Here is a 27,820-nt window from a genome sequence, read left to right on the forward strand (position 1 = left end):
ACAAAAGAAAAACAAACAAGAATGCATGAGGTCTACAAGACCCTAATTCGAGCATGCAGCCTGGCTGTCCAGCAAAGGGGAGGGCAAGGGGGTGACTCCCTTTTCTGAGCCATAGTAAACCACAAGCCCTCAGGCACCCAATGGCAAAGCATCTTGTCCCCATGTTGATAAGGACAAGGACCTCTTCCTAGCACCCATGGCTTACTTAGGAACAAATGGCAGTGGGAAGCTGTCATTTATAGAAGTGGAAGAAATACTGCTTCTATATTTGATGCACAGCTCCCACTGAAGGGTAGGCCAAATGGGCTAAAGAACCCATTGGATCATGAAGACATGGAGATCATATTACTGTAGACCACTAGCTGGAGGTTTGGCCATGTGGAGCAGCTAGGAGGTACCTACACCCTACCTAACTAACAGTATGGAGAAGACTTTCTAATGGAGCCCTAAACAGTAATAAAACCTGAAAGGTTATGATCCTTTTCCACTTTATCCAACAGTTAAAAAAGGGTTGGCTATAGAAAGACTTTTTAGAAATCTCATATTCTATAACTATATATATATATATATATATATATACAAACAATTTGTAATCATCTTCTACATTAATGAGAATGTCATGTTTTTCTAAAGAATAAATGTGTTTTCTTTTTCAGAATGACAAGCATACAACACAACAATGAGAAAAACCCAGAGGATAGTGATATTCCTTTCCATTTTGATAGCTTTTGGTTTCTTATACAAAGCCAGCTTTAATAATACATTCTTGCACTATGTATCTTTTTTCGCTGAAAATGATATGATCAAAACTTTAAAGTCAAAATTGTTATCTCCCCAGAACAATTATGAACCTCTATCTAATACAGCTGCAGAAACAAAAACGAATGAAGTGTTGACTGCAAACAATGCTGAAAACCACGAAAAGGACAAAACATCATTGGAAAAAAAATCAATTGAAGCAATCCCAATATCTAATGTTCCCTCCAAAGATTTAAGCCCTTCTGATGTTTTAAAAGGTGGTGATTCGATCATATTTGTGGAAACTATAGATAAATTGCCACCAAAATCACTGGTACTTTGTGCCATTGAATCAGCAGCTCACTACTATCCTAATAGATCAGTGGTCTTTTTCATGAAAGGACTGACTGAAACAAATGCCAAGGAGGTTAAAAACAAACACCTTTCTATGTTTTCATCTCTTAAGAATGTCTACTTTTTTCCTTTGCAAATGGAAGCAATTTTAGCTGACACACCACTTCTCTCCTGGTACCAAAAGGTCAGTTGTTTATAAAATTGTCTCTATCGAATGGATAATAATTAATGTTTTTATAATTTTTTCAAATTTTTTCTGTCTATGTCTTCAATTATAAGGGATTTGTTAAGTTTCCAATTAGTGGCCCTAAGGGGAAATGACGGGATTTTTAGTTCAAGCGAAATCGGGGAATGGGTAGACATAGGGGAGGATTCTATGTGAGTGTTGTTGAGTAGTGAAAGGTGATGGTGATCTATAAAGAAATAATCGAGCCTGGAGTACGTGTGATGAACGTGGGAGAAGTGGGTATAATCTTTCGTCCCTGGGTGCATAATCCTCCAAACATCCATTAGTTGGGAGTCTTGTAATCGCTTACGTATAAACGACAATCGATTATGTGAAATACTAGATCTCCCTTTAGACGTGTCTATGCACGGTTCCAAAGGAACATTAAAATCTCCAGCTAGGAGAACGCACCCTTGAGAGAAATCCCTCAGTTTTTTCAGGGTGGTGGTCAAGAATCCTGCCTGATCTCTATTAGGAGCATAGAGATTTGCTAGAGTGCATGGCATACTACCCAGGCTGCCCTTAAGGAACAGAAAATGGCCCATAGGGTCACATAACATCTTATCCAATTTAAACGCCGTATTGCAGCTAAGCCCAATGGCCACACCTTTTGCTTTATGTATGTCAGAAAGACTATAATACCAAGTAGGGTACCTTTTGGAGAATAACTTCACACTAGTAGTATGTGTGAGGTGAGTCTCCTGTAGAAAAATAATATCTCCATGTAGGCGACTCAGCTCTCTATATAAATTATGTCTTTTCCCTGGAGCATAAAGACCTCGTACATTAAATGAAATAAGTTTTACTGTACCCATGGGGAGAAGGAGGAGGATTCAGCTGACATATCTTCGCAATGAAATGGACCTGAGGTAGGGAAAAAAAAAGGTTAGGAGAGAAATAGGGGTGGGGGGGGGGGGAGGGAAGGAAAAGAAGGAATAGAGTAGTAAAGAGAAAAAAAGAAAGCAGGAAAAAGAGGAACAAAAAAGAACAACATCGATAAGTAGAAAAAACTGACCACATAAAAAGGTGGTCAACATGTGCACGCAGAAAACTGCCGTGCATGGAGAGGGTGCAGACGACGCCCAACACCCACACGACCACAGTCCCGTTGGGGACAGGACCGTGAGGGCATGAGGCCACGCTGCACCCTATGTTGGGGGAGTAAGGAGTTCCAGGCATCCAAACGTGGATGCTGGGTAGACGTGCGCATCGTCACGAAGCTCCGACTCCAGCACCACATCTGAAAATAAAAAGTGATGCTAATAAAAAGCACTCGGTATATTGTTTAAGTGTTGTAACATATACTCAGAGAGCGACACTTGGCCCATAAACATCAACGTTAAATAGCAGAACCTTAAAACCTTAAACGTAAAATGGTCTAGGATATTGAAAAAAAAAATGAAAAATAAAATATAATATCAGACCATAGCAAAAAGGAAAAAGAAAGATGAGAATGTTCGGATCAGAGCATGTCTATCATCCTATACAGCCCTGACAGCGTGGTGAGGTGCATCAGAGTCTGTGCCCCCAGCCAGGTACTCAGGGTGGAGGCTGAAGCATAAAAAATACAAATAAAAAGTCAATCAGTAAAAAGAGAAAAAAAAACAAAAAACAAAAAACAGAGGAAGAAAGAGGCGATACTTATGGGCCACATTGCTCCGGTACAGGCAGGTAAAATGAATGGAGTGGGCAAGGCCATTTTGGTTAGAAACTAATCCCCCAGGGGTGAACTCCCAGCAGGGGAGGTTCGGTGCTTGCGGTCCACTTTCTGCCATCTAGGCTCTGAGTTGTTGGGCAGAGCCGGGATAGCCTCTTGCCAGCCGGGTAGTTCAGGCGGTATTATGTTGACATCCATGCAAAACTTCTCAAGGTCCTCTGGGAACCGTAAGATCGCCATCTTACCATCTCTGCTTGCAATCAACGCCGCTGGAAAGCCCCTTCTGTATTTAATAGAAGCAGCTCGCAGCTTCTCCGTCAGGGGACGCAGGGCCCTGCGCCGTTCCAAGGTTTCCCTGGCCAGGTCTGGGTAGAAAGACAGAATGGCGCCATCAAAGTCCAGTGATGCAGCTTCCTTGGCTTTTTTCATAATAAGTTCTTTTTCATCATAATAATGAACTTGGCATATGACATCGCGGGGGGTGTCTGAGGAGAGGTTGCAGGGTCTGAGGGCCCTGTGAACCCGGTCAATTTTTAGAGGGTAGTCAGCGGCCTGGCCCAACATGCCATTAAAGATCCCACGGATGGATGGGAGGAGATCTTCATCTCCAGTCGCTTCAGGCAGTCCTCTAATGCGAATATTGTTACGCCTGTTACGGTTTTCCTGATCTTCGATCTTGTATAAAGCCATTCTATGGGCTATTGTAAGTGTGCGGGTGGTGGACTGTAGGTTTCTTATGGCCGCCGCGTGGCGATCCAAGCATTGCTCTGACTCCTCCACCCGCTCAAGTACCTGGGATAGATCAGAGCGCACAGCGGAGACCTCTTTCTTAATGGCCCGCTCCAGGCTCAGTAACATGGAGTCAAGTTCTGTTTTAGTGGGCAAGTCACTCACCAGGGCCGCGATTCCAGAGTGTCTGGATGCGATATCCTCCTCCTCCGTGCAGGCTGAAGATGCCGGCGAGCAATGTCTGCGTTCGGGTCTGAGTCGAGGGGCGGGGCTTGTGCCGGAGCTCACGCCACGAGGTGAGCGGCCTAGGTCATCCATGTCCCCTGGATCGTCTGGATCCACAGCGAGAAATCGCTTAATCGAGCCGGTTGAAGATCCCTTTTTAGGTAGGGGCTTGCCAGACCTCTTCCTCATCTTAGTTCAAAAATAAAAAGAAAAACTGCGCTGCAGAGCAAAAAATGTCAAAGGTAAAAGCTGCACACAAAATACACCAATATCTGTGTATACCATGAAAAATAAAAAATAAATAAAGTGCGCTAATTATATGAAAATACACACATAGATGTGAATACATGTGGGTGGTAGTAAAAACCACAATCTACTGAGAGCAAGTAAATGACTCCATGAGTGGTAGAAATATATAAGTGCAAAACATAAAAACTCAAATAAAAAGAAGAAACAAAAAATGTGTACATGTGAAGTACAATGATATTAATAGCGTGAAAATCTGAAAATCAAACAAACTCAGTCCATGGGTTCAAACATAAAAAGTTCATCAGTGAAAAAAAGCTTCCATCCACTATACAGCTCAGCAGCAACTAATCCCCCTATGAGTGGATTGACAAAGGAGAGAGATGTGCAGGATGGTGCAAATCCACTGACGGTGACTCCAATAAGTGAGAAAGTGATAAAGGTGGACTCTTACCCTCCGTGTTGGACCCCCTCCTTGGCAGGGTCTATCAGGCATGCAGATTTTTGCCCTCTGCAGGGACCGTGTAATGAGAAGATCTCCCCAGCAGCTGTCAGGAATGTTGTCTCCGATCCGGGCTGGTCCAAGTGAAACGCCTGGAGAGGGGGGAAGGAAAGCTCTCTTGCTCCCAGTGTGGCAAAGGAAAAAGCAAAAGAGCGGAGCTCCAATAGTGTAAAAAGTTTCGGAATTTATTCAATAAAAGTACGGACCGCAACGGAGAGTGCACGCTCCGTGAGGTAAAAATACAATTAAAAACAAGCCGGCATATAAGAATCGTAATAACCCGTGCATAACATGGGGCAATCGTGACGGCTTACAACGTAGCCACGCCCTACATGTTTCGTCATTAGTAGACGTCTTCAAAGGGGCCATCTTAGTTAGAGAAAGGATGGTGGTAAAAGATAAAACGAGTGCTGTAAACCTGGTGTCAGCACCGGAGCTCGGGAGAGACGCGTCCTCATTGCAGCATGTCGAAACCACGCCCCTCGTGAATGGCTTTATATGTTGTGGTTAGTATTTTGAATTTAATTCACTGGGTGATTGGGAGCCAGTGTAGGGATTGGAGGAGAGGGTTGGCAGACACTGAGTGGTTGGTAAGGTGGATAAGTCTGGCAGCAGCATTCATGATAGCCTGAAGAGGGGATAGCCTATGGAGAGGTAGGCCAATGAGAAGGGAGTTGCAATAGTCAAGGCAAGAGATAACAAGGGAGTGAATGAGGAGCTTGGTGGTTTCATTTGATAAAAAGGGGTGAATTTTAGAGATGTTACAGAGGTGAATTCTACAAACTTTTGACAATGATTGGATTTGAGGCTGAAATGACAAGTCAGAGTCTAGGATTACACCTAGTACCCTGGCATAAGGGGAAGGACTGATGGTTGCATTGTTGATTTTGATGGAAAAGTCATGGAGGGGGGCACGGGCGGGGGGGAATATCAATAGCTCAGTTTTAGAGAGATGTCGTTTAAGGAAGTGGTGCGACATCCATGCTGATATGTCAGTTAGTAAGTTAGTAATGCGAGAGGAGAATGAAGGAGTGAGGTGAGGAGTAGACAGATAGATTTGGGTGTCATCAGCGTATAAGTGGTATTGGAAGCCGTGGGCGGTTATCAAGTGACCAAGGGAGGAGGTGTAGATAGAGAAGAGAAGGGGTCCAAGAACAGAGCCTTGGGGGACCCCCAGAGAAAGGGGCAATAGAGAAGAGGAGACAGAGTTGTAGGTGACACTGAAGGAGCGCTGTGATAAATAGGCAGAGAACCAGGATAGAGCAGAATCTGGGAGGCCAAGGGAATGTAGTTTATTGAGAAGGAGCGGGTGGTCAACAGTATCAAAAGCCGCAGAGAGGTCAAGTAGTAGGAGTATGGAGTACTGGCTGTTGGTTTTAGCAGTTAGTAAATCGTTAGTGAGTTTTAGTAAGGCAGTTCTGTGGAATACTGCGAGCGAAAGCCAGACTGTAAGAGGTCAAGAAGGTTATTTTCACTGAGGTAGGAGCTAAGACGGTTGTAGACTAAGTGTTCTAGAAGTTTAGAGGTGAATGGGAGTAATGAGATGGGTCTTAAGTTGTTCATGTTGGTAGGGTCCAGTGAGGGCTTTTTAAGTATGGGAGTGATCTGCGCATGTTTTAGAGGGGAGGGGAAGGGGCCACTAGAGAGGGAGAGATTGAAGATGTGAGTGAGGGAGCATAGGATAGAAGAAGAGGGTGACCATAGTAGTTGTGAGGGAACAGGATCCAAGGGAGAATTGGTTAGGTGGGCATCTGAGAAAAGTTTTGTAACCTTTTCAGTAGTAGCCAATTCAAAAGAGGAGAGTGTTGAATGTGCTGCTAGGCAAGGTTTGTTGGGGGGGAAGACGTACGCACAGTGGAGGTGTCCTAACAAATTGCATCGATCTTGTCTTTGAAGTGATTGGCAATCTCTTGGGCAGTGAGTGTGTTAGTGGGTAGAAGGGGTGGGGGACGAAGCAGAAAGTTAAAGGTTGAGAAGAGCCAACGGGGACTGGATGACAAGGAATTAATAAGAGAGAAAAAGTATGCTTGTTTGGCAGCATGGAGGCAGGAATTGTATTTTAGAAGGGCAGATTTATATAGGGTGAAGTCTTGCAGGCATTTGGTTTTACGCCACAGTCAGTCAAGAGCACAGCAATGTCTCGAGATTTCTAGTGTTGTCAGTTTGCCAGGGTTGTAACAGTCGGGGCCGATTCTACGTATGGTTAGAATAGCAAGTGCATCTAGTGATGATGAGAGTGAACTGTTGTAGACAGAGTTGCCAGGTCAGGACAAGACAGGTGAGAGATTATGTCATATAGGTGGTCAGTAGCAGAATAGAGAAGAGAAGGGTTAAAGTGGCGAAGGTTTCTACAAGTAATTGTTTGCTGCTTGGAGGGATGGGTGGTTGGATGCAAGGATACAGTGAAAGTAATGAGGTTGTGATCAGAGAGAGGAAAGGGGGTGCTGGTGAGGTTGCCAGGGTTGCAGAGATGGGAGAATACAAGGTCAAGGGTATTACCATTGGAGTGAGTGGAAGTATGTGTCCATTGGGTTAGGTCAAAAGATGAAGTTAAGTCGAGAAGTTTAGCTGTAGTTGGGAGGATAACATTGACAGGAATGTTGAAGTCACCAAGAATAATGGTGGGTATTTCAGAGGAGATAAAGTAGGGTAGCCAGGCAGCAAAGTCATCAAGAAAGCGTGATACCGGTCCTGGAGGCTGATAAATTGCTGCAATCCTCAGAGAAATGGGAGAAAACAGACGAATACAGTGCATCTCGAAAGAAGAGAGGGATAGAGAGGAAGGGACAGGAAGGATTTGGAAGGTACTTTTTGGGGATAGAGGGAAGCCAACTCCACCTCCTTTCTGTCTGTTGGGTCTGGTGGAGTGAGTCCAATGGAGACCACCATCGGAGAGAGCAGCAGGAGAAGCTGAGTCAAAATTTTGAAGCCAGTTTTCTGTCATGGCGAGTATGTTGAAGCCATGAGAGATGAAGAGGTCGTGTACAGATGTTAGCTTGTTACAGATGGAGCGGGCGTTCCAAAGGGTGCATGAGATTGGTGGGCTGCTTTGAGGAAGCAGGGGGATAGAAATTAAACTGAGTGGATTGCGGTGGTTGCCAGAGGGGGAGGGGTATTGGATATGTGGCTTGCAGTTGGAAAATGGTGGACCAGGATTAGGAGAAATGTCACCTGAGACTAGGAGAAGGAGGAGGGCGAGGAAGGCAAGATGGGAGTGGGATGTGCATGAGCACACATGTCTAGTGGCCCTGGTGTTTATGTCAGCATGTGGGTGCAGCAAATGCAGGAGATGATGGGTGCCATAGTAGGGAGAGGGTAGGAGTGAGGGTGATATGTGCATGCTGCAGGGAAGAGAGGAGGGGTAGAGTAAAGATAATTTGAGGATAGAAGACACCAATGTGAGAAGGAAGAGTATAAGGAGCATGTTAGTGGATAGAGAGTGGGAAACAAACTTTATATAATGTCAAATGCTGGTTGCTTGTCGTCTTGCAGAGTGGAGCAGAGTTCTTGTTGTATCTCCATCCAGGTTTAGTTATCCTGCTTTCGTTAAACTGTGGCGGTGAAACTGTGCATTACTCGTGACAGAGCCACTCAGGACAGAGCCATTATGTCTGCGCCTTGCCCCTGTCTGCGCCACCCCATAGGCTGCTTTAAATTTATAGGGAGACTAAGCAGGCATACATTTCTCATTTGGTCATTATTAGGTCACCATATACAAGTTTAGAATTATAGGAGCTAATGGTTTGACCAAAAGTGATTGTTCAAATGTGGGTATGGGCGTGTGTGTGAATGGTATGCGCAACTGCAATCCCCATTTTTAATACAGTGGGGACGGAAAGTATTCAGACCCCCTTACATTTGTCACTCTTTGTTATATTGCAGCCATTTGCTAAAATCATTTAAGTTCATTTTTTTCTTCATTAATGTACACACAGCACCCCATATTGACAGAAAAACACAGAATTGTTGACATTTTTGCAGATTCATTAAAAAAGAAAAACTGAAATATCTCATGGTCCCAAGTATTCAGACCCTTTGCTGTGACACTCATATATTTAACTCAGGTGCTGTCCATTTCTTATGATCATCCTTGAGATGGTTCTACACCTTCATTTGAGTCCAGCTGTTTTTGATTATACTGATTGGACTTGATTAGGAAAGCCACACACCTGTCTATATAAGACCTTACAGCTCACAGTGCATGTCAGAGCAAATGAGGATCATGAGGTCAAAGGAACTGCCTGAAGAGCTCAGAGACAGAATTGTGGCAAGTCAGAGATCTTCCCAAGGTTAAAAAAAATTTCTGCTGCACTTAAGGTCCCTAAGAGCACAGTGGCCTCCATAATCCTTAAATGGAAGACGTTTGGGACGACCAGAACCCTTCCTAGAGCTGGCCGTCTGGCCAAACTGAGCTATTGGGGGAGAAGAGCCTTGGTGAGAGAGGTAAAGAAGAACCAAAGATCACTGTGGCTGAGCTCCAGAGATGCAGTCGGGAGATGGGAGAAAGTTGTAGAAAGTCAACCATCACTGCAGCCCTCCACCAGTTGGGGCTTTATGGCAGAGTGGCCCGACAGAAGCCTCTCCTCAGTGCAAGACACATGAAAGCCCGCATGGAGTTTGCTAAAAAACACCTGAAGGACTCCAAGATGGTGAGAAATAAGATTCTCTGATTTGATGAGACCAAGATAGAACTCTTTGGCCTTAATTCTAAGCGGTATATGTAGAGAAAACCAGGCATTGCTCATCACCTGTCCAATACAGTCCCAACAGTGAAGCATGGTGGTGGCAGCATCATGTTGTGGGGGTGTTTTTCAGTTGCAGGGACAGGACGACTGATTGCAATCAAGGGAAAAATGAGTGCGGCCAAGTACAGGGATATCCTGGACGAAAACCTTCTGCTCAGGACCTCAGACTGGGCCGAAGGTTTACCTTCCAACAAGAAAATGACCCTAAGCACACAGCTAAAATAACGAAGGAGTGGCTTCACAACAACTCTGTGACTGTTCTTGAATGGCCCAGCCAGAGCCCTGACTTAAACCCAATTGAGCATCTCTGGAGAGACCTAAAAATGGCTGTCCACCAACGTTTACCATCTAACCTGACAGAACTGGAGAGGATCTGCAAGGAGGAATGGCAGAGAATCCCCAAATCCAGGTGTGAAAAACTTGTTGCATCTTTCCCAAAAAGACTCATGGCTGTATTAGATCAAAAGGGTGCTTCTATTGAATACTAAGCAAAGGGTCTGAATACTCAGGACCATGTGATATTTCAGTTTTTCTTTTTTAATAAATCTGCAAAAATGTCAACAATTCTGTGTTTTTCTGTCAATATGGGGTGCTGTGTGTACATTAATGAGGAAAAAAAATGAACTTAAATGATGTTAGCAAATGGCTGCAATACAACAAAGAGTGAAAAATTTAAGGGGGTCTGAATACTTTCCGTCCCCGCTGTATATGTCCTATTTTTAAACTACCTGTGAGGTAAACTATCAGTCCCCCCCTTTTTCATTATTATGTGGTGTGGTTTTTCTACTTAATAAAACTTTTTGATTCAATCACTGTGTCCTAGAATCGGCCCTCTTGGGAGAACTATATTCTCTCCTTTTTTGTTATATGCATTTTAGGGTCACTAGGACTGCGTCCTTTGGTTATACCACCTGGACGAAAGATTGACAAATTATTTATATATTTTTCTTACTTTGATGATTATAATCAATAATTAACGGTTGATCCAGGCAATCAATTTGTATTTTTTGGAGCGGTGACATCAACCACAGGTTCCCATATTTCCCTTCTGTTGGAGGTTTTAAGGTCACATACCACAGAACCCCTAAACCTCGGGTGCTCCATTATGCAAATCTTGACCAGCCACTGTTGTAAAAAGCTTGGGCCCGCCCTCTCCACCCTACTGGTAAAGGAGGCCATCCATCAAAGTTAGAAGCCAATAACAACCATTGGAGCCTTACCACTTCCCATGGCTGGTCTAGATCTGTATATAATAGAGTTTTTGGGGGCTCAGGGCTCCTGAATGTTTAACCAAGTAGGTAAGAGGAATGCAGCACCTATAGGGCCTCTTTTGTACCCTGAGATAGTTTGGAAGGCTTAAATGGCAAGTTCACCTTTTCACAAAAAATGAAAAGCTGAACTGACTCCCAGTATCCTGGCTATCCCTCTGGACCTCACTGTTCATAGTGCCCATGAGATCCCATGCTTCTGGTGTAGAGGGCTGGGGTCTTTAGATAATACATGACCCTGGAGGGGAGGGAGGGAGGGGGGAGAGGACAGAGGAAGGGGAGTAGAGAGGATATGGGTAGGCAAAAGAAGACAGAAGGAGGGGAGGTGAGAGGACAGAGGGAGGGGGAGAGAGAACAGAGAGGGAGGGGGAGAAAGGACGGGGGAGAGAGAGCAGAGGGGGAGGACAGAGACAGAGAAGGGAGGGAGAGGGGGGAGAGGGAGGGGGGAGAGAGAATGGGGGGGCAGAGAGAGAAAGGGAGAGGAGAGAGAGGACAGAGAGAGGGAGGGCAGAGAGAGGGGGGAGAGAGGGAGGGGGGAGAGAGGACATGGGGGAAGGACAGAGAAAGGGAGGGAGAGAGGGAAGAGAGCAAATTGGGGAGCAGAGAGAGCGAGGGAAGGGAGATAGGAAAGAAGGGGGAAGAGGAGAGTATGGACAGAGGGAGGGGGAAGAGGATAGAGAGAGGGGGGAGGGGATAGAAAGAGGGAGGGGGGAGGATAGAAAGAGGGAGGGGGGAGAGGAGAGAGAGAGAGAGAGAGGGAGGGAGGGATGGATGGGGAGAGGAGAGAGTGGACAGAGGGAGGGGGAGAGGGAGGGGGAGAGGATAAAGAGAGGGAGGGGGAAAGGGGAGAGAGAGGGAGGGGGGAGAGGATAGAGAGTGAGGGGGGAGAGGATAGAGAGAGGAAGGGGGACAGGAGAGACAGAGGGAGGGGGGAGGAGAGACAGAGGGACAGAGGGAGGTGGGGGAGAGGAGAGAGGGAGGAGGAGAGGGGAGAGAGGGATCGGGAGAGGGGACAGAGAGAGGAGGTGAAGAGGATAGAGAGAGGGAGGGGGGAGAAAAGACAGGGGACGGACAGAGAGAGGGAGGGAGAGAGGGAAGAGAGCAAATGGGGGGCAGAGAGAGGAAGGGAAGGGAGAGAGGATAGAGGGGGGAGAGGCGAGTGTGGACAGAGGGAGGGGGGAGAGGATAGAGAGGTGGGGAGAGGATAGAAAGAGGGAAGGGGAGAGGAGAGAGATAGAGGGATGGGGAGAGGAGAGAGTGGACAGAGGGAGGGGAGAGGGAGGGGGGAGAGGATAGAGAGAGGGAGGGGAGAGGGTAAAGAGAGGGAGGGGGAGAGGATAGAGAGAGGGAGGGGGAAAGGGGACAGAGAGAGGGAGGTGAAGAGGATAGAGAGGGGGGAGGGGGGAGAAAGGACAGGGGAAGGACAGAGAGAGGGAGGTAGAGAGGGAAGAGAGCAAATGGGGGGCAGAGAGAGGGAGGGAAGGGAAAGAGGATAGAGGGGGGAGAGGCGAGTGTGGACAGAGGGAGGGGGGAGAGGATAGAGAGGGGGGAGAGGACAGAAAGAGGGAGGAGGAGAGGATAAAAAGAGGGAGGGGGGGAGAGGAGAGAGATAGAGGAATGGGGAGAGGAGAGAGTGGACAGAGGGAGGGGAGAGGGAGGGGAGAGGGAGGGGGGAGAGGATAGAGAGAGGGAGGGGAGAGGGTAAAGAGAGGGAGGGGGAGAGGATAGAGAGAGGGAGGGGGGAGAAAGGACAGGGGAAGGACAAAGAGAGGGAGGGAGAGAGGGAAGAGAGCAAATGGGGGCAGAGAGAGGGAGGGAAGGGAGAGAGGATAGAGGGGGGAGAGGCGAGTGTGGACAGAGGGAGGGGAGAGAGGATAGAAAGAGGGAGGAGGAGAGGATAAAAAGAGGGAGGGGGAGAGGAGAGAGATAGAGGGATGGGGAGAGGAGAGAGTGGACAGAGGGAGGGGAGAGGAGAGAGTGGACAGAGGGAGGGGAGAGGGAGGGTAAAGAGAGGGAGGGGGAGAGGATAGAGAGGGGGAGGGGGAAAGGGGAGAGAGAGGGAGGGGCAGAGGAGAGACAGAGGGAGGTGGGGGAGAGGAGAGAGGGAGGGAGAGAGGATAGAGAGGGAGGGGGAGAGGGGAGAGAGAGGGAGGGGGAGAGGGGAGAGAGAGGGGGGATAGAGAGAATGAGGGAGAAGAGGATAGAGAGAACGAGGGGGGAGATGGACATGGGGTTGGTGGAGAGAGGACATGGGAGGGGGGAATGATAGAGAGAGGGAGGGGGGGAGAGAAGAGAAAGCGAGGGATGATGGAAACAATGGGGGGGAGAGGGATAGGAGGGTTAGAGGGCAGAGGGAGGGGGAATAGAGGGGGGTAGGAGGTGAGGCAGAAGGAGAAGAGGAGGAGGGGCTGATGTGATAATTAGGATATGTGCACAGTGTTGTACCACTGTAGGATTGCAGACAGTGGCGGCCCATCCATTAGGGGCACAGGGGCGCCGACCCCTATCCGTGTGCTCGGCCCCCTGATCTACATACCCGGGGCTAAATGCATGGATTCCAATGGGAGGGTTTGAAGCACATGATTAGAGCCAGAGGCTCTTATAGGCTTCAAAAAAAGGGTGGTCTTGGGGCGCAGAGCATTGCGCTCCAAGCCCACCCAGTTGTGTGAGAATAGCAAATGAATATTCACTATTCTCACAGTGATCCTCCTCCCGGCCAATCAGGAAGTGGGTCATTAGACCCGATTGGCCAAAATGAAGAGGAGGGAGGAGACCTTGTTGAACAGGGGGACGAGATGCCTGCAGGCTGGAGAGAAGCCGCCGTCGCTGCCCGTGAGATGGGGTAAGTGTGGGCCCTAACTGACTAACCTGACCGACCAGGGGGTGCCACCCACGACCTGGGGGGCCTCTGTGCCTTCTGTGACCTGACGGGATGGGACGGGGGGCTGGCAGGGGTGGATTGTTTGCCATGCCCCCCAAACAAAATACCAGCCACCACTGATTGCAGATATATATCAGGGTGTTCTGAGCTCCTCCTCCTGCCATCCAGACACATGTGATCTCACCTACACTGCAAGTGGGACTGATACACCATGCTTTCACCTCCAGCCTCATACTAAGTGCTCCTCCTCCATAGACATTGCTGGAGATTGTATTCCGTAGTCCCGCCGAGCCTCTATCACACAGAGCCCTCTACTCACCATGCATGTACTTCTTCCAGGGCTCCCGAGTCATGCTACCTCTGCCCGTAGGTCCTGTTCTCTTTATCAGCAGCACTTGATGTGATGTGTCGGGCAGAGAAGAAGAATCCGCCTGACATGAGACTTTGATAGAGACGAGACTGCGAGGAACAATTACAGGAACCATGCCCTGTATCTGTGTCCGTCCAGTGGGGAAGGGGGGGGCGGCCACGGGTGGCAGGGCTTTCAGCTGCTGGATGGACACAGATACAGGGCATGGTTGTCAGTAGTATCCCGACTCCCGTGGCTGGCTGGGGCATCAGACTCATGGACAGCGTGGGTCCACCAGCTGCCCATGCTAAGCCAGTGCTCCCCTTCCTTCAGTAGATAAATTAGGCGGTCACAAGGCCCCTGTGAGCGCAAGGCCTTAGGCGACCACCTAATTAAAGAGCCGCCTTTGTTCATGCTCATCAACTCTACCGAGTCTGGCTAGATACACATGTACACCCTCTTTCTATAGAATTCTCTTCAACGTGTCATTTGTTGCACCCGAACCCTTCAAACCATTTGATGAGCCCTAAAAGCTAGGGTGATCAGACATCCGCGGTTTCTGGGGACAATGCCCGGACTGAGGACACTGTTCCCGGACGAAGTCTGACGCCGGTTTTGTCCCTGCATTCAGGCACGGCGCCAGATAGGAGCTCAAGCACCCTCACAAATTCTTTAAGCACTCCCACACAAGACCCAATTCGCATACAAAATTCACATACAGTTCTTGTATGTGTCATGGGTTTTTTTTAAAATTTTATTCTACCTGTAAATCCTGAATAAAATATTTATTTTATTTTGGTACACATTTTTGTCACATGGTTTGTAGCAGCTTATTCAATGTTTTTTTTAGGGTAGCGCATTAACCATCCCCCTCCTTTTTTGAACTACCTGTAAATCCTGTGCTGATGCCAGAAATCTGGGGACTCTTTTTTCCTGCACTTGGTCTAAAGAGAGAGAGGAACAGCTTCTGTCAGCATGAAGAGCACATGCTTGTTTTTGCAGTGTGGCACAGTGGAAATTAATAGGGCAGCTCCAGAGAACAAGACCATCCAGGCTGTATTCTGACACCAGCAAGGCTTTTGGTAAAGCTCCTCTTTGGGGTAGACAGAGCACACACATCCATAGCTCCCAACTGTCCCTGATTTCGAGGGGCTGTCCCTGATTTGAAGAAATGTCCCTCTGTCCCTCTTTCCTCCTCATTTGTCCCTCATTTTAATCTGATCTATATAGTTGTATATAAAATGCACTTTTCCAGCGCTAAATCTTTTTTCTGATTTCTAAATTGCTGCATTTGTAAATTCCAAAAGCCAATATAAAGGAATATTAATGGTAAAAAAAAACATTTGTGGGTTTAACAAATCTTGTTTTTTTGTACAATTCTCCTTTAAGGGGTGTGTCCTATGCCTGCCAACTTTTGCTGATAGGTGTCCCTCATTCCCATCTCAAAAAGTTGGGAGGTATGCACATTCTGCATTACTTTCTGCCAGAACAAGGCTCCTGGCTCTTACAGAGACTCTGACAGGGAGAATGTTGGATCTCTGTGTGTTATGTTTGTCCATCCATCTGCTTCCCTTATCTTTATAATAAACATTGCTGGTGTGACAACAAGATAAATAGGTTGAAACAAAGGATTTTGTCCTCTGGTGTTATTCCAACGCTGTTTCCCACTCCTTAGAAACAAACCAGGTCTCTTGCAGACAGGTGGCTGAGCCCATTTTGTGTAGTTGCAGTTGAATTTCCTCCAACCAAGGGGCCCAGGTGCAGTGTACAACCTGTCATTGGCATGAATGATTGTATGCTGCTGTATTCCTTTATATAGGGTTGCCATCATAAACATAAATACTGCAGAATACAACCATTCATGTCAATGACAGGCTGTATGCTGCACCTGGGCTGAATGGAAGGAGGAAATTCAACTGCAATTACACAGAATGGGCTCAGCCACCTGTGTGTAAGACACACGAATCTCAATAAAAGTAACGTGAACTTTCCCTCTGTACTCTCTCCCTCCTCATGTCATGCAATCTATTCAAGAGAATCAGCCAATTCGCTACTGTGCACTCCATGTAGTACACTCTTGAACTCTGCACCCTGTACATAGCATCCTCCTGAGCCCTGCACCCTGTACATAATACACTCTTGAGCCCTGCACTCTGTATGTAGCATCCTCCTGAGCTCTGCACCCTGCACATAGCATCCTCCTGAACCCTGCACATAGAATCCTCCTGCACCCTGCACGTAGCATCCTCATGAACTATGCACTTTGCATGTAGCATCCTCCTGAACCCTGCATGTAGCATTCGCCAGGCACCCTGCACGTAGCATCCTCCTGCAACCTAAACATAGCATCCTCCTGCAACCTAAACATAGCATCCGCCTGCATGTAGCACCAGCATACAGGGGCACACTGACCACCAGAATGCCGAGGCACACTGACCAACAGCATACAGGGGCATACTGATTACCAACATGCAGGGCCAGTGGTTACCAGTATACAGAGGACATAACACCAGTATACAGGGGCATACTGATCACCAATATGCAGGGCCAGTGGTAGTAAAACAACTACCATGCAACTAAAAAAAATCTCAAAAGCAATAAGAGAATCTTGTTAGCTGGTTCCCTCATCTAACGCAAATCAATAAAAAGCAAAAAATGCAGCACTGCCCTACACTTCATCTACAGCATATGTAGCAGTACCCTCGTAGGGGCTGCTGAGAGTTGTGGCCCACCTGTCACCCTGCCCAGCCCGACATTCTCTTCCCAGTCACTTTGAGACAATTAACAGCCTATGTGGTTGTCTTGTATTTTTATTGAGGGATTTGTGTTCTGTCTCAAGGAGCAGATAGTTAAACATCCTTATCCCAATAACTGTGGATACCATATTTCTTTGATCTCAGTTTTATTAGAACAAGCCAGATGAAACTACAAAATAACAGAAATAGACCTCAATAAGTATAATATTGCATACAATACAGCATACATTGCATAAACAATGATATACAGTACAAGATGAGATAATAAAAACTTGCTTTTTTAAGTTCTCTAAGGGGTGATGGCGATAGATTGCAAAATACATGTGTTGCACCCTGCAATGTGTTGAAAAGAATGGTGACTGGTTAACTTCCTGCCAAGATTCTACCCATAATTCCCTGCTTGCTGACAACTTCCTATTTACACATACATTAAAAAAAAAACAGAACTGCAGCAATACCAAAAAGGAACGCTAGATGGAGCCTGCACACCACATATGATTGTCTTAAGTAAATTACACATTTTGCATGTAAATTTAACACAGGTACAAATAACCAGTATAAAACATCAGCAAGACATCTGGTGGACAGAACAATTTGAACTTATAGGGATGGGAATATATGGGATGCCAAGTAGAACAAGCAATTGGTTGTTTGTATATCAATCAGTTGGGACAACTGTATATACTTGACTTACTCCAGTCTCCTCCAGCACATCACTTGCTTCAGCAACTGCCTTTTACTGGCAGGGACCGCAGGTCCCTTTGATGTAACAAAAATAGAAATAGGAAGTCTTTTAGTGCTAGCTGTCCTATGGTGGACTACTGCTCCCAGTAAGTCCTCTTCAGGCCCTGCCAGCCCTCCTGGCTGCAGCTGCCCGACTCCACTGCCCATGACATCACAGTCCTTATGGCTGGCTCTGCACCCATCCCAAACTGCACACTCTCAGTCCTCTCAGGCGTGCCTCCCCAGTCCTCCCGACTATACTTGTCATTCACCGACCCTCCTGACCACACATACACCGGTGGTTCCCTCCTGAAGACTTGCATGGCAGTACTAGCTCCCACTGTCCTCTCTAACTCCTCTCTGTGCCTCCTGTCCAGATCCTTCATGCGTTCTTGAAGGGATCCTTCCTGCACCCGAGTCCAAGGCCCAAGGTCACCCCCCAAGACTGGGGGGGCACCCTCAAAGGCCCCGACAGCCTAGCACTCCATCCTCAGTTCTTCCATCCGACAAATCCTCCCCAGCTGGGCTGACCCTGGGTATATCAAGGAGGCCTGCCCTCTGACAATCCTAAATGGGGATTGGTCATGGCTCCCTCAGACAGCTCCACCTCTCTTCCCCTCCTCTCTTCTAGAATCCTCTAGAAGGCAGAGGGTGGTAACCAAGAAGTGATGCTATCTGTGAGTCACCAGCCTACTCTGAGCCACTCCAAGCCCACACAGATCAAAACAAACAGGCTTAGCTTCTAGCTAGGCCTGACTAAATTTACCTGTACTCACCAAAAATCTACCTCTAGCACTTACCTAGGATCCTCACCCCTCACCAGAATCCAGCTGGTCCCTCAGCTGGGAAAATTTACAAAAATATGGCTCCTGGGCCCAAGAGCAAGGGCATCCCATTAGATAAAATGGAATGGGGAAAGAGAAATAACTTGGATGGGTAACTGTACAAATACATACAGAAATAGAATCGATTTTGTGGGTATTTACAGTATTCACATCACTGTACACTCCTAACTACAGGTCCCTATAGCTGACATCAACATCACACAATATACACATTTAGGCCAGAGCATCTCTCCCACAAGAAAGATACTCCTCCCGCAGGAAAATCTAGACTCCAGCCAGAGGGGATGGACAGCCGTCCCATTCCAGAAGATCCTAAGAGAAGACAAAACATCATCCTATTCTTGTCCTATCTTCATACTGACAGTTTCTGTTGGGGGGGTTAGCATCTGCCCAATAGAAATAGAGAAGAGAAACGCATGTTTTTTTTTCCTGTTTGTTCTGTCGGGAGGGGGTTATGACCTGCTGGTAGAAACAATAAGGGGGGAAAACACATGAAATTAAAGCAAAGTCTTTCTTTAGAGTTCCTCATGGGAGGGGCCCCTCCCGAAGCAGACAGGCTCCTAAAGGATCAGTTCAAGAAAAGGCCTCACCCAAGTGTCCTTGCAACATAGAAAAAAAAGATCCATCCATCGGGCACACGGGTGGCTGGCTGGCCTGTTCCTGCAAAGTCAGGGAGGAAAAAGAACTCCCCTGCAGTCTCTGTGATTTTTTTTTTCTATGATGGCTATACACTCACAGTCCTCTCATACATACAGGGGAGAATCAGGTAGTCTCCTCCTGCCTGCCCCATCCTCTCTGATGGAGACCGAATGGCTCTTTGTAGGCCGTCCCGCCTTCACAATGGAGCACCTGGTCTTTGTAAAAGGCTCTCCCCAGCCTCCATTACGGACGAAAGTCCACAAAACGGACCCAGGCTTCACTCTCCGGTGTTCGCACAGGCTTGGGGATATTCAAATAGTCCCAGACCAGGTCATCCTCCCACTCATCCCAGGAGTGTTCGTGTACGTAGGGAGAGTCCAGACCCCACTCCAGAGCAACTTTCCTCTGCACCTCCCTGGGCATCTCCTTGGGGCTCCCATTTCCCAGCAGGACATAGGCATCCTGGGATCTCACAACCCATTGCCGATAGGTGGGTGTTCTGGTCTGGGTGGTTGAAAGTCTGTTCACAAAGAGTTTACTGCTGTCGACAAGGGTTCCTGTGGCTTCCTCTGTTCCCAGCACTGGCTCTGGTCCATCTCCTCCCTCAGACTGAGTATGGGAACCTCCCGTCTCCCATTCCTCCTCATCCAAGCTCTCTTCAGGGGATGACCACTCCACCAATCTCTCCAGGGACCCAAATTCTGCCAATAGTCTGGGGGAACCCCAATCGATGACCCTGCCCTCATACTCCCCATTCAGCACACCTGAGGGTGCACCCCCTCCTGCATTGGCTCTGATGGAATTTAAAGGCGAGGGGCATAGGGGAAGCCGGCATTTCAGGGACTTCTGGCTCCTGCTGGGCAGTACTTACAGTTACCAGGTCCCCGACCAGGCCGCCAGTCATGACAGTCCTCTCTTTCCCAATGTCTTCTTTCTTCACAGGGGAATCACCAGGCCGCAACTCCACTCCACCTTTAGGGGATAATCCAAGGCCGTCTCGCGTCTTCCAGGACATTCGAGGCTGTAACTGGCACAGTGCTGAGAGCAGGTCCACATTGTAATATCATGGCTTCTGCTAGGCAGATGCTTGCCGTATCAGCGGTTTGCCGCAATGGCCACACCGGACCCATGCGTTGACCTTCGCTGTCGGTATCTGGCACTCGGGACACTGTAGGCAGAGTCGCTCTGTCCCATCGACCATCCCCAGGGCAAATCCCCCGTGATGCTCCAATCAGACACCAGACTAAAAGCAGAATTAAAGATAAACAAAAAAACAAAAAAAAAAACAATGCTAGCAGGTAGATGTTTATTTTTTAGTGGAAATTACTTTTTTTGTCTCTTTAGCCATGAAACTACACTGTACTTCCTGTTTTTTAAACACTGCTTGAGGCACATGCGCAGTGCAGTGTACTCTTTCTGTAAGGTGCCAAGTGCTAAGAGTCAGGTGCTGGGACAACTCCAGGGTACATGCCTGCACTTTTTTTGTGTCAGCAACTTTTAGTATTCCTAATGTGACAGTCCTATTATACACAAAGGAGGAGATGCACTTGGTCACAACTAAAAAGTGCAAACATACAGTTTGGCTATGAATATATTCCAAATACTGGAAAACTGTTATTTATATATTTATTTTTACTTATTTCTAATTGGCTCTCAATTTTACTTGCAGGTTGATCCAGCGAAAGAAAGATACTGGGCCCATGTCAGTTCTGATGCTTGCAGGCTAGCTTTGCTTTGGAAACATGGTGGCATTTACATGGACACTGATTTCATATCACTTCGACCCATACCACATCACAACTTTCTGGCTGCAGAGTCAAAGCAGTATTCTAGCAATGCTGTTGTAGGTTTCTCTTCGAACCATGAGTTCACCTGGAAATGTATGGAAGACTTTGTTAAAAATTATCATGGTGAAATATGGGGCTACCAAGGGCCATTTTTGTTTACTCGTATTCGAAATAAGTTTTGTAGTATGGCTTCCTTTACTGGGAAAGAGGATTTTATGTGTGGCAATATCACTATCCTGAGCCCTGAACATTTTTATCCTATTGGACCTGCATCATTCAAACGGTACTATGAGGTTTGGGACAAAGAACCGACATTTGACACATGTTATGCGCTGCACCTCTGGAATTATGCAAATCGAGGGGATCATAGGACAATGGTCCCTGGAAGTAACACATTGGTGGAGCATCTATACCAAAATAATTGTCCTTCAGTATATGCTGATTTAACTAGAAATGGGACCCTGGTATAAAGAGAAATTACTGTCTTTTTTATGCATTAGAGGCATAAATATGAAAATCACAAGTACAAAAAAAAAAAAAAAAGATTTTTTTTAAACCCCCCCCCCACCACCACTCTAAAGCCTCGTACACAAGATTGGATTTTCCGATGGGAAAGGCTGTTGGTGGAAAATCCGACCGTGTGTATGCTCCATCGGACAATTGTTGGATCGCAGGTTTTAAAATACTCCATGGACAAATGTCTGTTGTAGGATTTTTTTTCTAGTGATATCAAGAATAATATTATTATGCTTTTTTTTTTTTTTTTTTTTTTTTGGGACAAGTTACCACAACACCATTATCCTGTAGTTTTTAAGATCAAAGATACAACTATGTTGGTGTCCCTTGTCAATTTTACATTGTATTTTTTTTAATGTAACTGCCTACTCCCAAACTGTCATTTGAAGTAAAACACATAGCCAAGTATTATTCTCCACAATTTTTTTTATTGTGCATTAAAAAAAGAAAACAAACAAAATTAGACATGCTATCTGCCATTAGAACTTAACCAAAAAATGCATTCTATGCATCCAAAAATATAGAAAATACACCAAATCAAATCATTATTCAACCAAAAAAATAATGTCAAATCAATAACTCCAAGGCTAATAATAAATAAGACATTATCTCCTCTGATTCCGCAACATGGCTGGTTGACGAACGACTGTTCAGAAACTAACTGAAATGCACGAAATGAAAAGCGCGAAATGAAAAAGTGCGAAATGAAAAGCACGAATCAAACACTCACCAAACTTCTACTAACACGAAATTAGCAGAAGGAGCCCAAAGGGTGGCGCTAAAGAGCTGAAAAATAACATAGTAAGTCACTACGTTCGTATTTGTTGGCCAACAATTCCTTGCCATTTGTATGCAAGACAAGTTTGGGCCAACGCCCTTCAGACAAAAGTCCACGGTTTTATTGGCCAACAATCCGATCGTGTGTACGAGGCTTAACACAAATCTCTCTTTTTTCATAAATATTTTAATAACAGGTAATATTTACCTTTATCTGCCATCTCTTGATCTTCCTCTTCATAAGAACCTGTCAAATATGATCCCTCTGCATGCTGCTTTCTGATTGGTCTTGTTGCTGTTATCATGCCTGAACTGTCCAGGACAAACATTAGGTGCTTAAGGTTGAGGTTAAGGCTCAGTCCAAAAAAAAGTTCTGACCTTTGGCTGCTCAAGCATTCTGAGCGCGCTTCCAAATGCTAAACTCAGAGCTACTGCTTCAGGAGAACGAGAGTGCATGGGTGGGGATTTGAATCAAGATAAAAGAGCTTGCTCCTGTGATGGTGGAGGTGAACAGTAACAGCTGGGAGTATCCTAGCAACATCCCAGCAACAAGGCAGGATGGGATGATACCATCTGTGGGAGTTTTTCAGTCAGGCTATCAGTGTGATCAATGCACAGTCACTCCAAACTCACTTAGTCAGACCTTATAGATGCCAAGGTGGTTTGTAAATATTATACTTGTGCATACAAACTTAAAAGACATTCAATACCTTTTTTGTGATACTTTAAAAAATATAAAATACGTAGCAAACTCTTTATACTAAAATACTCTAAACTATTTTCTCAACTAGAAATCCTTTTGTCAGTATCCATAAACCTGTGAGATAGTTTCCACTATTTCAGCAGATAACTCTTGTGCAATTCAACCACTGTCCATATATATACAGTGGGGACGGGAAGTATTCAGACCCCTTTTAATTTTTCACTCTTTGTTATATTGCAGCCATTTGCTAAAATCATTTAAGTTCATTTTTTTTCCTCAATGTACACACAGCACCCCATATTGACAGAAAAACACAGAATTGTTGAAATTTTTACAGATTGATTAAAAAAGAAAAACTGAAATATCACATGGTCCTAAGTATTCAGATCCTTTGCTCAGTATTTAGTAGAAGCAGCCTTTTGATCTAATACAGCCATGAGTCTTTTTGGGAAAGATGCAACAAGTTTTTCACACATGGATTTGGGGATCCTCTGCCATTCCTCCTTGCAGATCCTCTCCAGTTCTGTCAGGTTGGATGGTAAATGTTGGTGGACAGCCATTTTTAGGTCTCTCCAGAGATGCTCAATCAGGGCTCTGGCTGGGCCATTCAAGAACAGTGACGGAGTTGTTGTGAAGCCACTCCTTCGTTATTTTAGCTGCGTGCTTAGGGTCATTGTCTTGTTGGAAGGTAAACCATCGGCCCAGTCTGAGGTCCTGAGCACTCTGGAGAAGGTTTTCGTCCAGGATATCCCTGTACTTGGCTGCATTCATCTTTCCCTCGATTGCAACCAGTCGTCCTGTCCCTGCAGCTGAAAAACACCCCCACAGCATCATGCTGCCACCACCATGCTTCACTGTTGGGACTGTATTGGACAGGTGATGAGCAGTGCCTGGATTTCTCCACACATACCGCTTAGAATTAAAGCCAAAAAGTTCTATCTTGGTCTCATCAGACCAGAGAATCTTATTTCTCACCATCTTGGAGTCCTTCAGGTGTTTTTTAGCAAACTCCATGCGGCCTTTCCTGTGTCTTGCACTGAGGAGAGGCTTCTGTCGGGCCACTCTGCCATAAAGCCCAGAGGGAGGGCTGCAGTGATGGTTGACTTTCTACAACTTTCTCCCATCTCCAGACTGCATCTCTGGAGCTCAGCCACAGTGATCTTTGGGTTCTTCTTTACCTCTCTCACCAAGGCTCTTCTCCCCCTATAGCTCAGTTTGGCCAGACTGCCAGCTCTAGGAAGGTTTCTGGTCGTCCCAAAATTCTTCCATGCAAGGATTATGGAGGCCACTGTGCTCTTAGGAACCTTAAGTGCAGCAGAAACTTTTTGTAACCTTGGCCAGATCTGTGCCTTGCCACAATTCTGTCTCTGAGCTCTTCAGGCAGTTCCTTTGACCTCATGATTCTCATTTGCTCTGACATGCACTGTGAGCAGTAAGGTCTTATATAGACAGGTGTGTGGCTTTCCTAATCAAGTCTAATCAGTATAATCAAACACAACTGGACTCAAATGAAGATGTAGAACCATCTCAAGGATGATCAGAAGAAATGGACAGCACCTGAGTTAAATATATGAGTGTCACAGCAAAGGGTCTGAATACTTAGGACCATGTGATATTTCAGTTTTTCTTTTTTAATAAATCTGCAAAAATGTCAACAATTCTGTGTTTTTCTGTCAATATGGGGTGCTGTGTGTACATTAATGAGGAAAAAATGAACTTAAATGATTTTAGCAAATGGCTGCAATATAACAAAGAGTGAAAAATTTAAGGGGGTCTGAATACTTTCTGTCCCCACTGTATATAACACACACAATGTAGAACTCAATCTAACACGGATGTAGAGACCTCATTAGGGATGAGCTTCGAGTTCGAGTCGAACACATGTTCGACTCGAACATTGGCTGTTCGCAAGTTCGCCGAACAGCGAACAATTTGGGGTGTTCACGGCAAATTCGAATGCCGCAGAACACCCTTTAAAAGTCTATGGGAGAAATCAAAAGTGCTAATTTTAAAGGCTTATATGCAAGTTATTGTCATAAAAAGTGTTTGGGGACCTGGGTCCTGCCCCAGGGGACATGGATCAATGCAAAAAAAGTTTTAAAAACGGCCGTTTTTTCAGGAGCAGTGATTTTAATAATGCTTAAAGTCAAACAATAATAGTGTAATATCCCTTCAAATTTCGTAGCTGGGGGGTGTCTATAGTATGCCTGTAAAGGGGCGCATGTTTCCTGTGTTTAGAACAGTCTGACAGCAAAATGACATTTCAAAGGAAAAAAGCCATTTAAAACTACTCGCGGCTATTGCATTGCCGGTCCGACAATACACATAGAAGTTCATTGATAAAAATGGCATGGGAATTCCCCAAACCAAAATTTAAAAAAAAACGGCGTGGGGTCCCCCCAAATATCCACACTAGACCCTTATCCGAGCATGCAACCTGGCAGGCCACAGGAAAAGAGGGGGGGACGAGAGAGCGCCCCCCCTCCTGAACCGTACCAGGCCACATGCCCTCAACATTGGGAGGGTGCTTTGGGGTAGCCCCCCAAAACACCTTGTCCCCATGTTGATGAGGACAAGGGCCTCATCCCCACAACCCTGGCCAGTGGTTGTGGGGGTCTGCGGGCGGGGGGCTTATCGGAATCTGGAAGCCCCCTTTAACAAGGGGACCCCCAGATCCCGGCCCCCCCTGTGTGAAATGGTAAAGGGTTTTGTACCCCTACCATTTCACTAAAAAACTGTCAAAAATGTTAAAAATGACAAGAGACAGTTTTTGACAATTCCTTTATTTAAATGCTTCTTCTTTCTTCTATCTTCTATCTTCTATCTTCTTTCTTCTATCTTCCTTCATCTTCTTCTTCTTCTTCTGGTTCTTCTGATTCTTCCTCCGGCGTTCTCGTCCAGCATCTCCTCCGCGGCGTCTTCTATCTTCTCCTTGGGCCGCTCCGCACCCATGGCATGGGGGGAGGCTCCCGCTCTTCTCTTCATCTTCCTCTCTTCTTCATCTTCTTCTTCTCTTCTTCTCTTCTACTCTTCTTCATTTTCTTCTCCGGGCCGCTCCGCATCCATGATGGCATGGAGGGAGTCTCCCGCTGTGTGACGGCGTCTCCTCTTCTGACGGTTCTTAAATAACGGGGGGCAGGGCCACCCGGTGACCCCGCCCCCCCCTCTGACGCACGGGACATGACGGGACTTCCCTGTGGCATTCCCCGTGACGTCACAGGGAAGTCCCGTCTAGTCACCGTGCATCAGGGGGGGCGGGGTCACTGGGTGGCCCCGCCCCCCCCGTTATTTAAGAACCGTCAGATGAGGAGACAATGTCACACAGCGGGAGCCTTCCTCCATGCCAGCATGGATGCGGAGCGGCCCGGAGAAGAAAATGAAGAAGAGAAGAAGAGAAGAAGATGAAGCAGAGAAGAAGATGAAGAAGAAGATGAAGAAGAGAAGAAGATGAAGAGAAGAGCGGGAGCCTCCCCCCATGCCATGGGTGCGGAGCGGCCCGAGGAGAAGAAGATAGAAGACGCCGCTGAGGAGATGCTGGACGAGAACGCCGGAGGAAGAACCACGCTGTTTTTTTTTTTTTTGGCCGAGGTTCCCCTTAATATCCATACCAGACCTAAAGGGCCTGGTATGGAATTTAGGGGGACCCCCATATGATTTTTTTTTTTTAATTTTGGTTCGGGGTTCCACTGTGGGGAATTCCCATGCCGTTTTTATCAATGAACTTCTATGTGTATTGTCGGACCGGCAATGCAATAGCCGCGAGTAGTTTTAAATGTCTTTTTTCCTTTGAAATGTCATTTTGCTGTCAGACTGTTCTAAACACGGGAAACATGCACCCCTTTCCAGGCATACTATAGACACCCCCCAGCTACGAAATTTAAAGGGATATTACACTTTTATTGTTTGACTTTAAGCATTATTAAAATCACTGCTCCTGAAAAAACGGCCATTTAAAAAAAAAAAAAGTGCCATCATTAAAATACATGAACATCACAAAGATAAACAATGCATAAAACAAAATATGCGTCTACATAACTATAGACAAACTAGAAGGAGAAAGGACAGGCACTCGATGGAAAGGAAGGGGAGCGATATAATCTGCAAAACCTAGGATATTCAATATTGGGTTGACCCACCCTTTGCAACAGCTTCAACTCTTCTGGGAAGGCTGTCCACAAGGTTTAGGAGTGTGTCTATGGAAATTTTTGACCATTCTTCCAGAAGCGCATTTGTGAGATCAGGCACTGATGTTGGACAAGAAGGCCTGGCTCACAGTCTCCACTCTAATTCATCCCAAAGGTGTTCTATGGGGGTTGAGGTCAGGACTCTGTGCGGGTCAATTTCCTCCACCCCAAAACTCACTCATCCAAGTCTCTATGGACCTTGTTTTGTGCACTAGTGCGCAGTCATGTTGGAAAAGGAAGGAGCCAACCCCAAACTGTTCCCACAAAGCTGGGAGTATGAAATTGTCCAAAATGTCTTGGTATGCTGGGCCTTAAGAGTTCCCTTCACTGGAACTAAATGGCCAAGGCGTCAAGCCCAACCCAAGAAAAACAACCCCACACCATAATCCCACCTCCACCAAATGATTTGGACCAGTGCACAAAGCAAGGTGCATGAAAACATAACAAAAATGTGAGGGAGAGACATTTACCCACTTCAGCTTTCCTCTGAGCTCTACCTGTCTGTTAAATTGATTGTAAACGATCACCTTGTAAAACAGCCCATTCAGTTTAAAATAAAAATGAAAGCCAAAACATTTTTGTATATATTTAAAAGAAACAACATTATCATTACCTTTTTTCCCTTCTTATAAATGATCACATTCCCTCTGTTCTCAGCTGCATAAAGCTGGGGGGAGCAGAAGCAGCAGCACACTTAGCTTGGGTTGTACAGCGGGGGGGTGTCAGGTTACGTCTGATCATTGTAGGAGAGTACACAGAGTTCACAGAATAGCTAGAGAACTGACAACGGTGTGCTCTCCTGCTTAGTGTGGCCAGTTTTTAATAGAAAAGCAAGAAGACAAAAAGAAAGCAATACAAAGAGAACAGGTTACTTTCTCATTCAAGTGCATGGTACCGCAGGCACATGTCAGGAATATGAAGTGTTGAGGTAAGCTGTATTGGCTGAGAGACGCAGGCTCCCATCAATGAT

The 27,820-nt window shown here is 46.1% G+C and overlaps 1 protein-coding gene across 1 annotated transcript; it reads left to right on the top strand.

Moving 5' to 3' along the window:
* Positions 1–664: 664 nt before the first annotated feature.
* On the top strand, positions 665–21,254 carry LOC141141406 (alpha-1,4-N-acetylglucosaminyltransferase-like). The gene is made up of 3 exons (XM_073629057.1): positions 665–852; positions 979–1,276; positions 20,553–21,254. The coding sequence occupies exons 1-3, from the start codon at positions 680–682 to the stop codon at positions 21,138–21,140; spliced, it is 1,059 nt and encodes a 352-aa protein (XP_073485158.1). The 5' UTR covers positions 665–679; the 3' UTR covers positions 21,141–21,254.
* The last annotated feature ends 6,566 nt before the right edge of the window (positions 21,255–27,820 follow it).

Source organism: Aquarana catesbeiana, linkage group LG04 (genome assembly GCF_042186555.1).
Source record: "Aquarana catesbeiana isolate 2022-GZ linkage group LG04, ASM4218655v1, whole genome shotgun sequence".
Taxonomy (NCBI): Eukaryota; Metazoa; Chordata; class Amphibia; order Anura; family Ranidae; genus Aquarana; species Aquarana catesbeiana.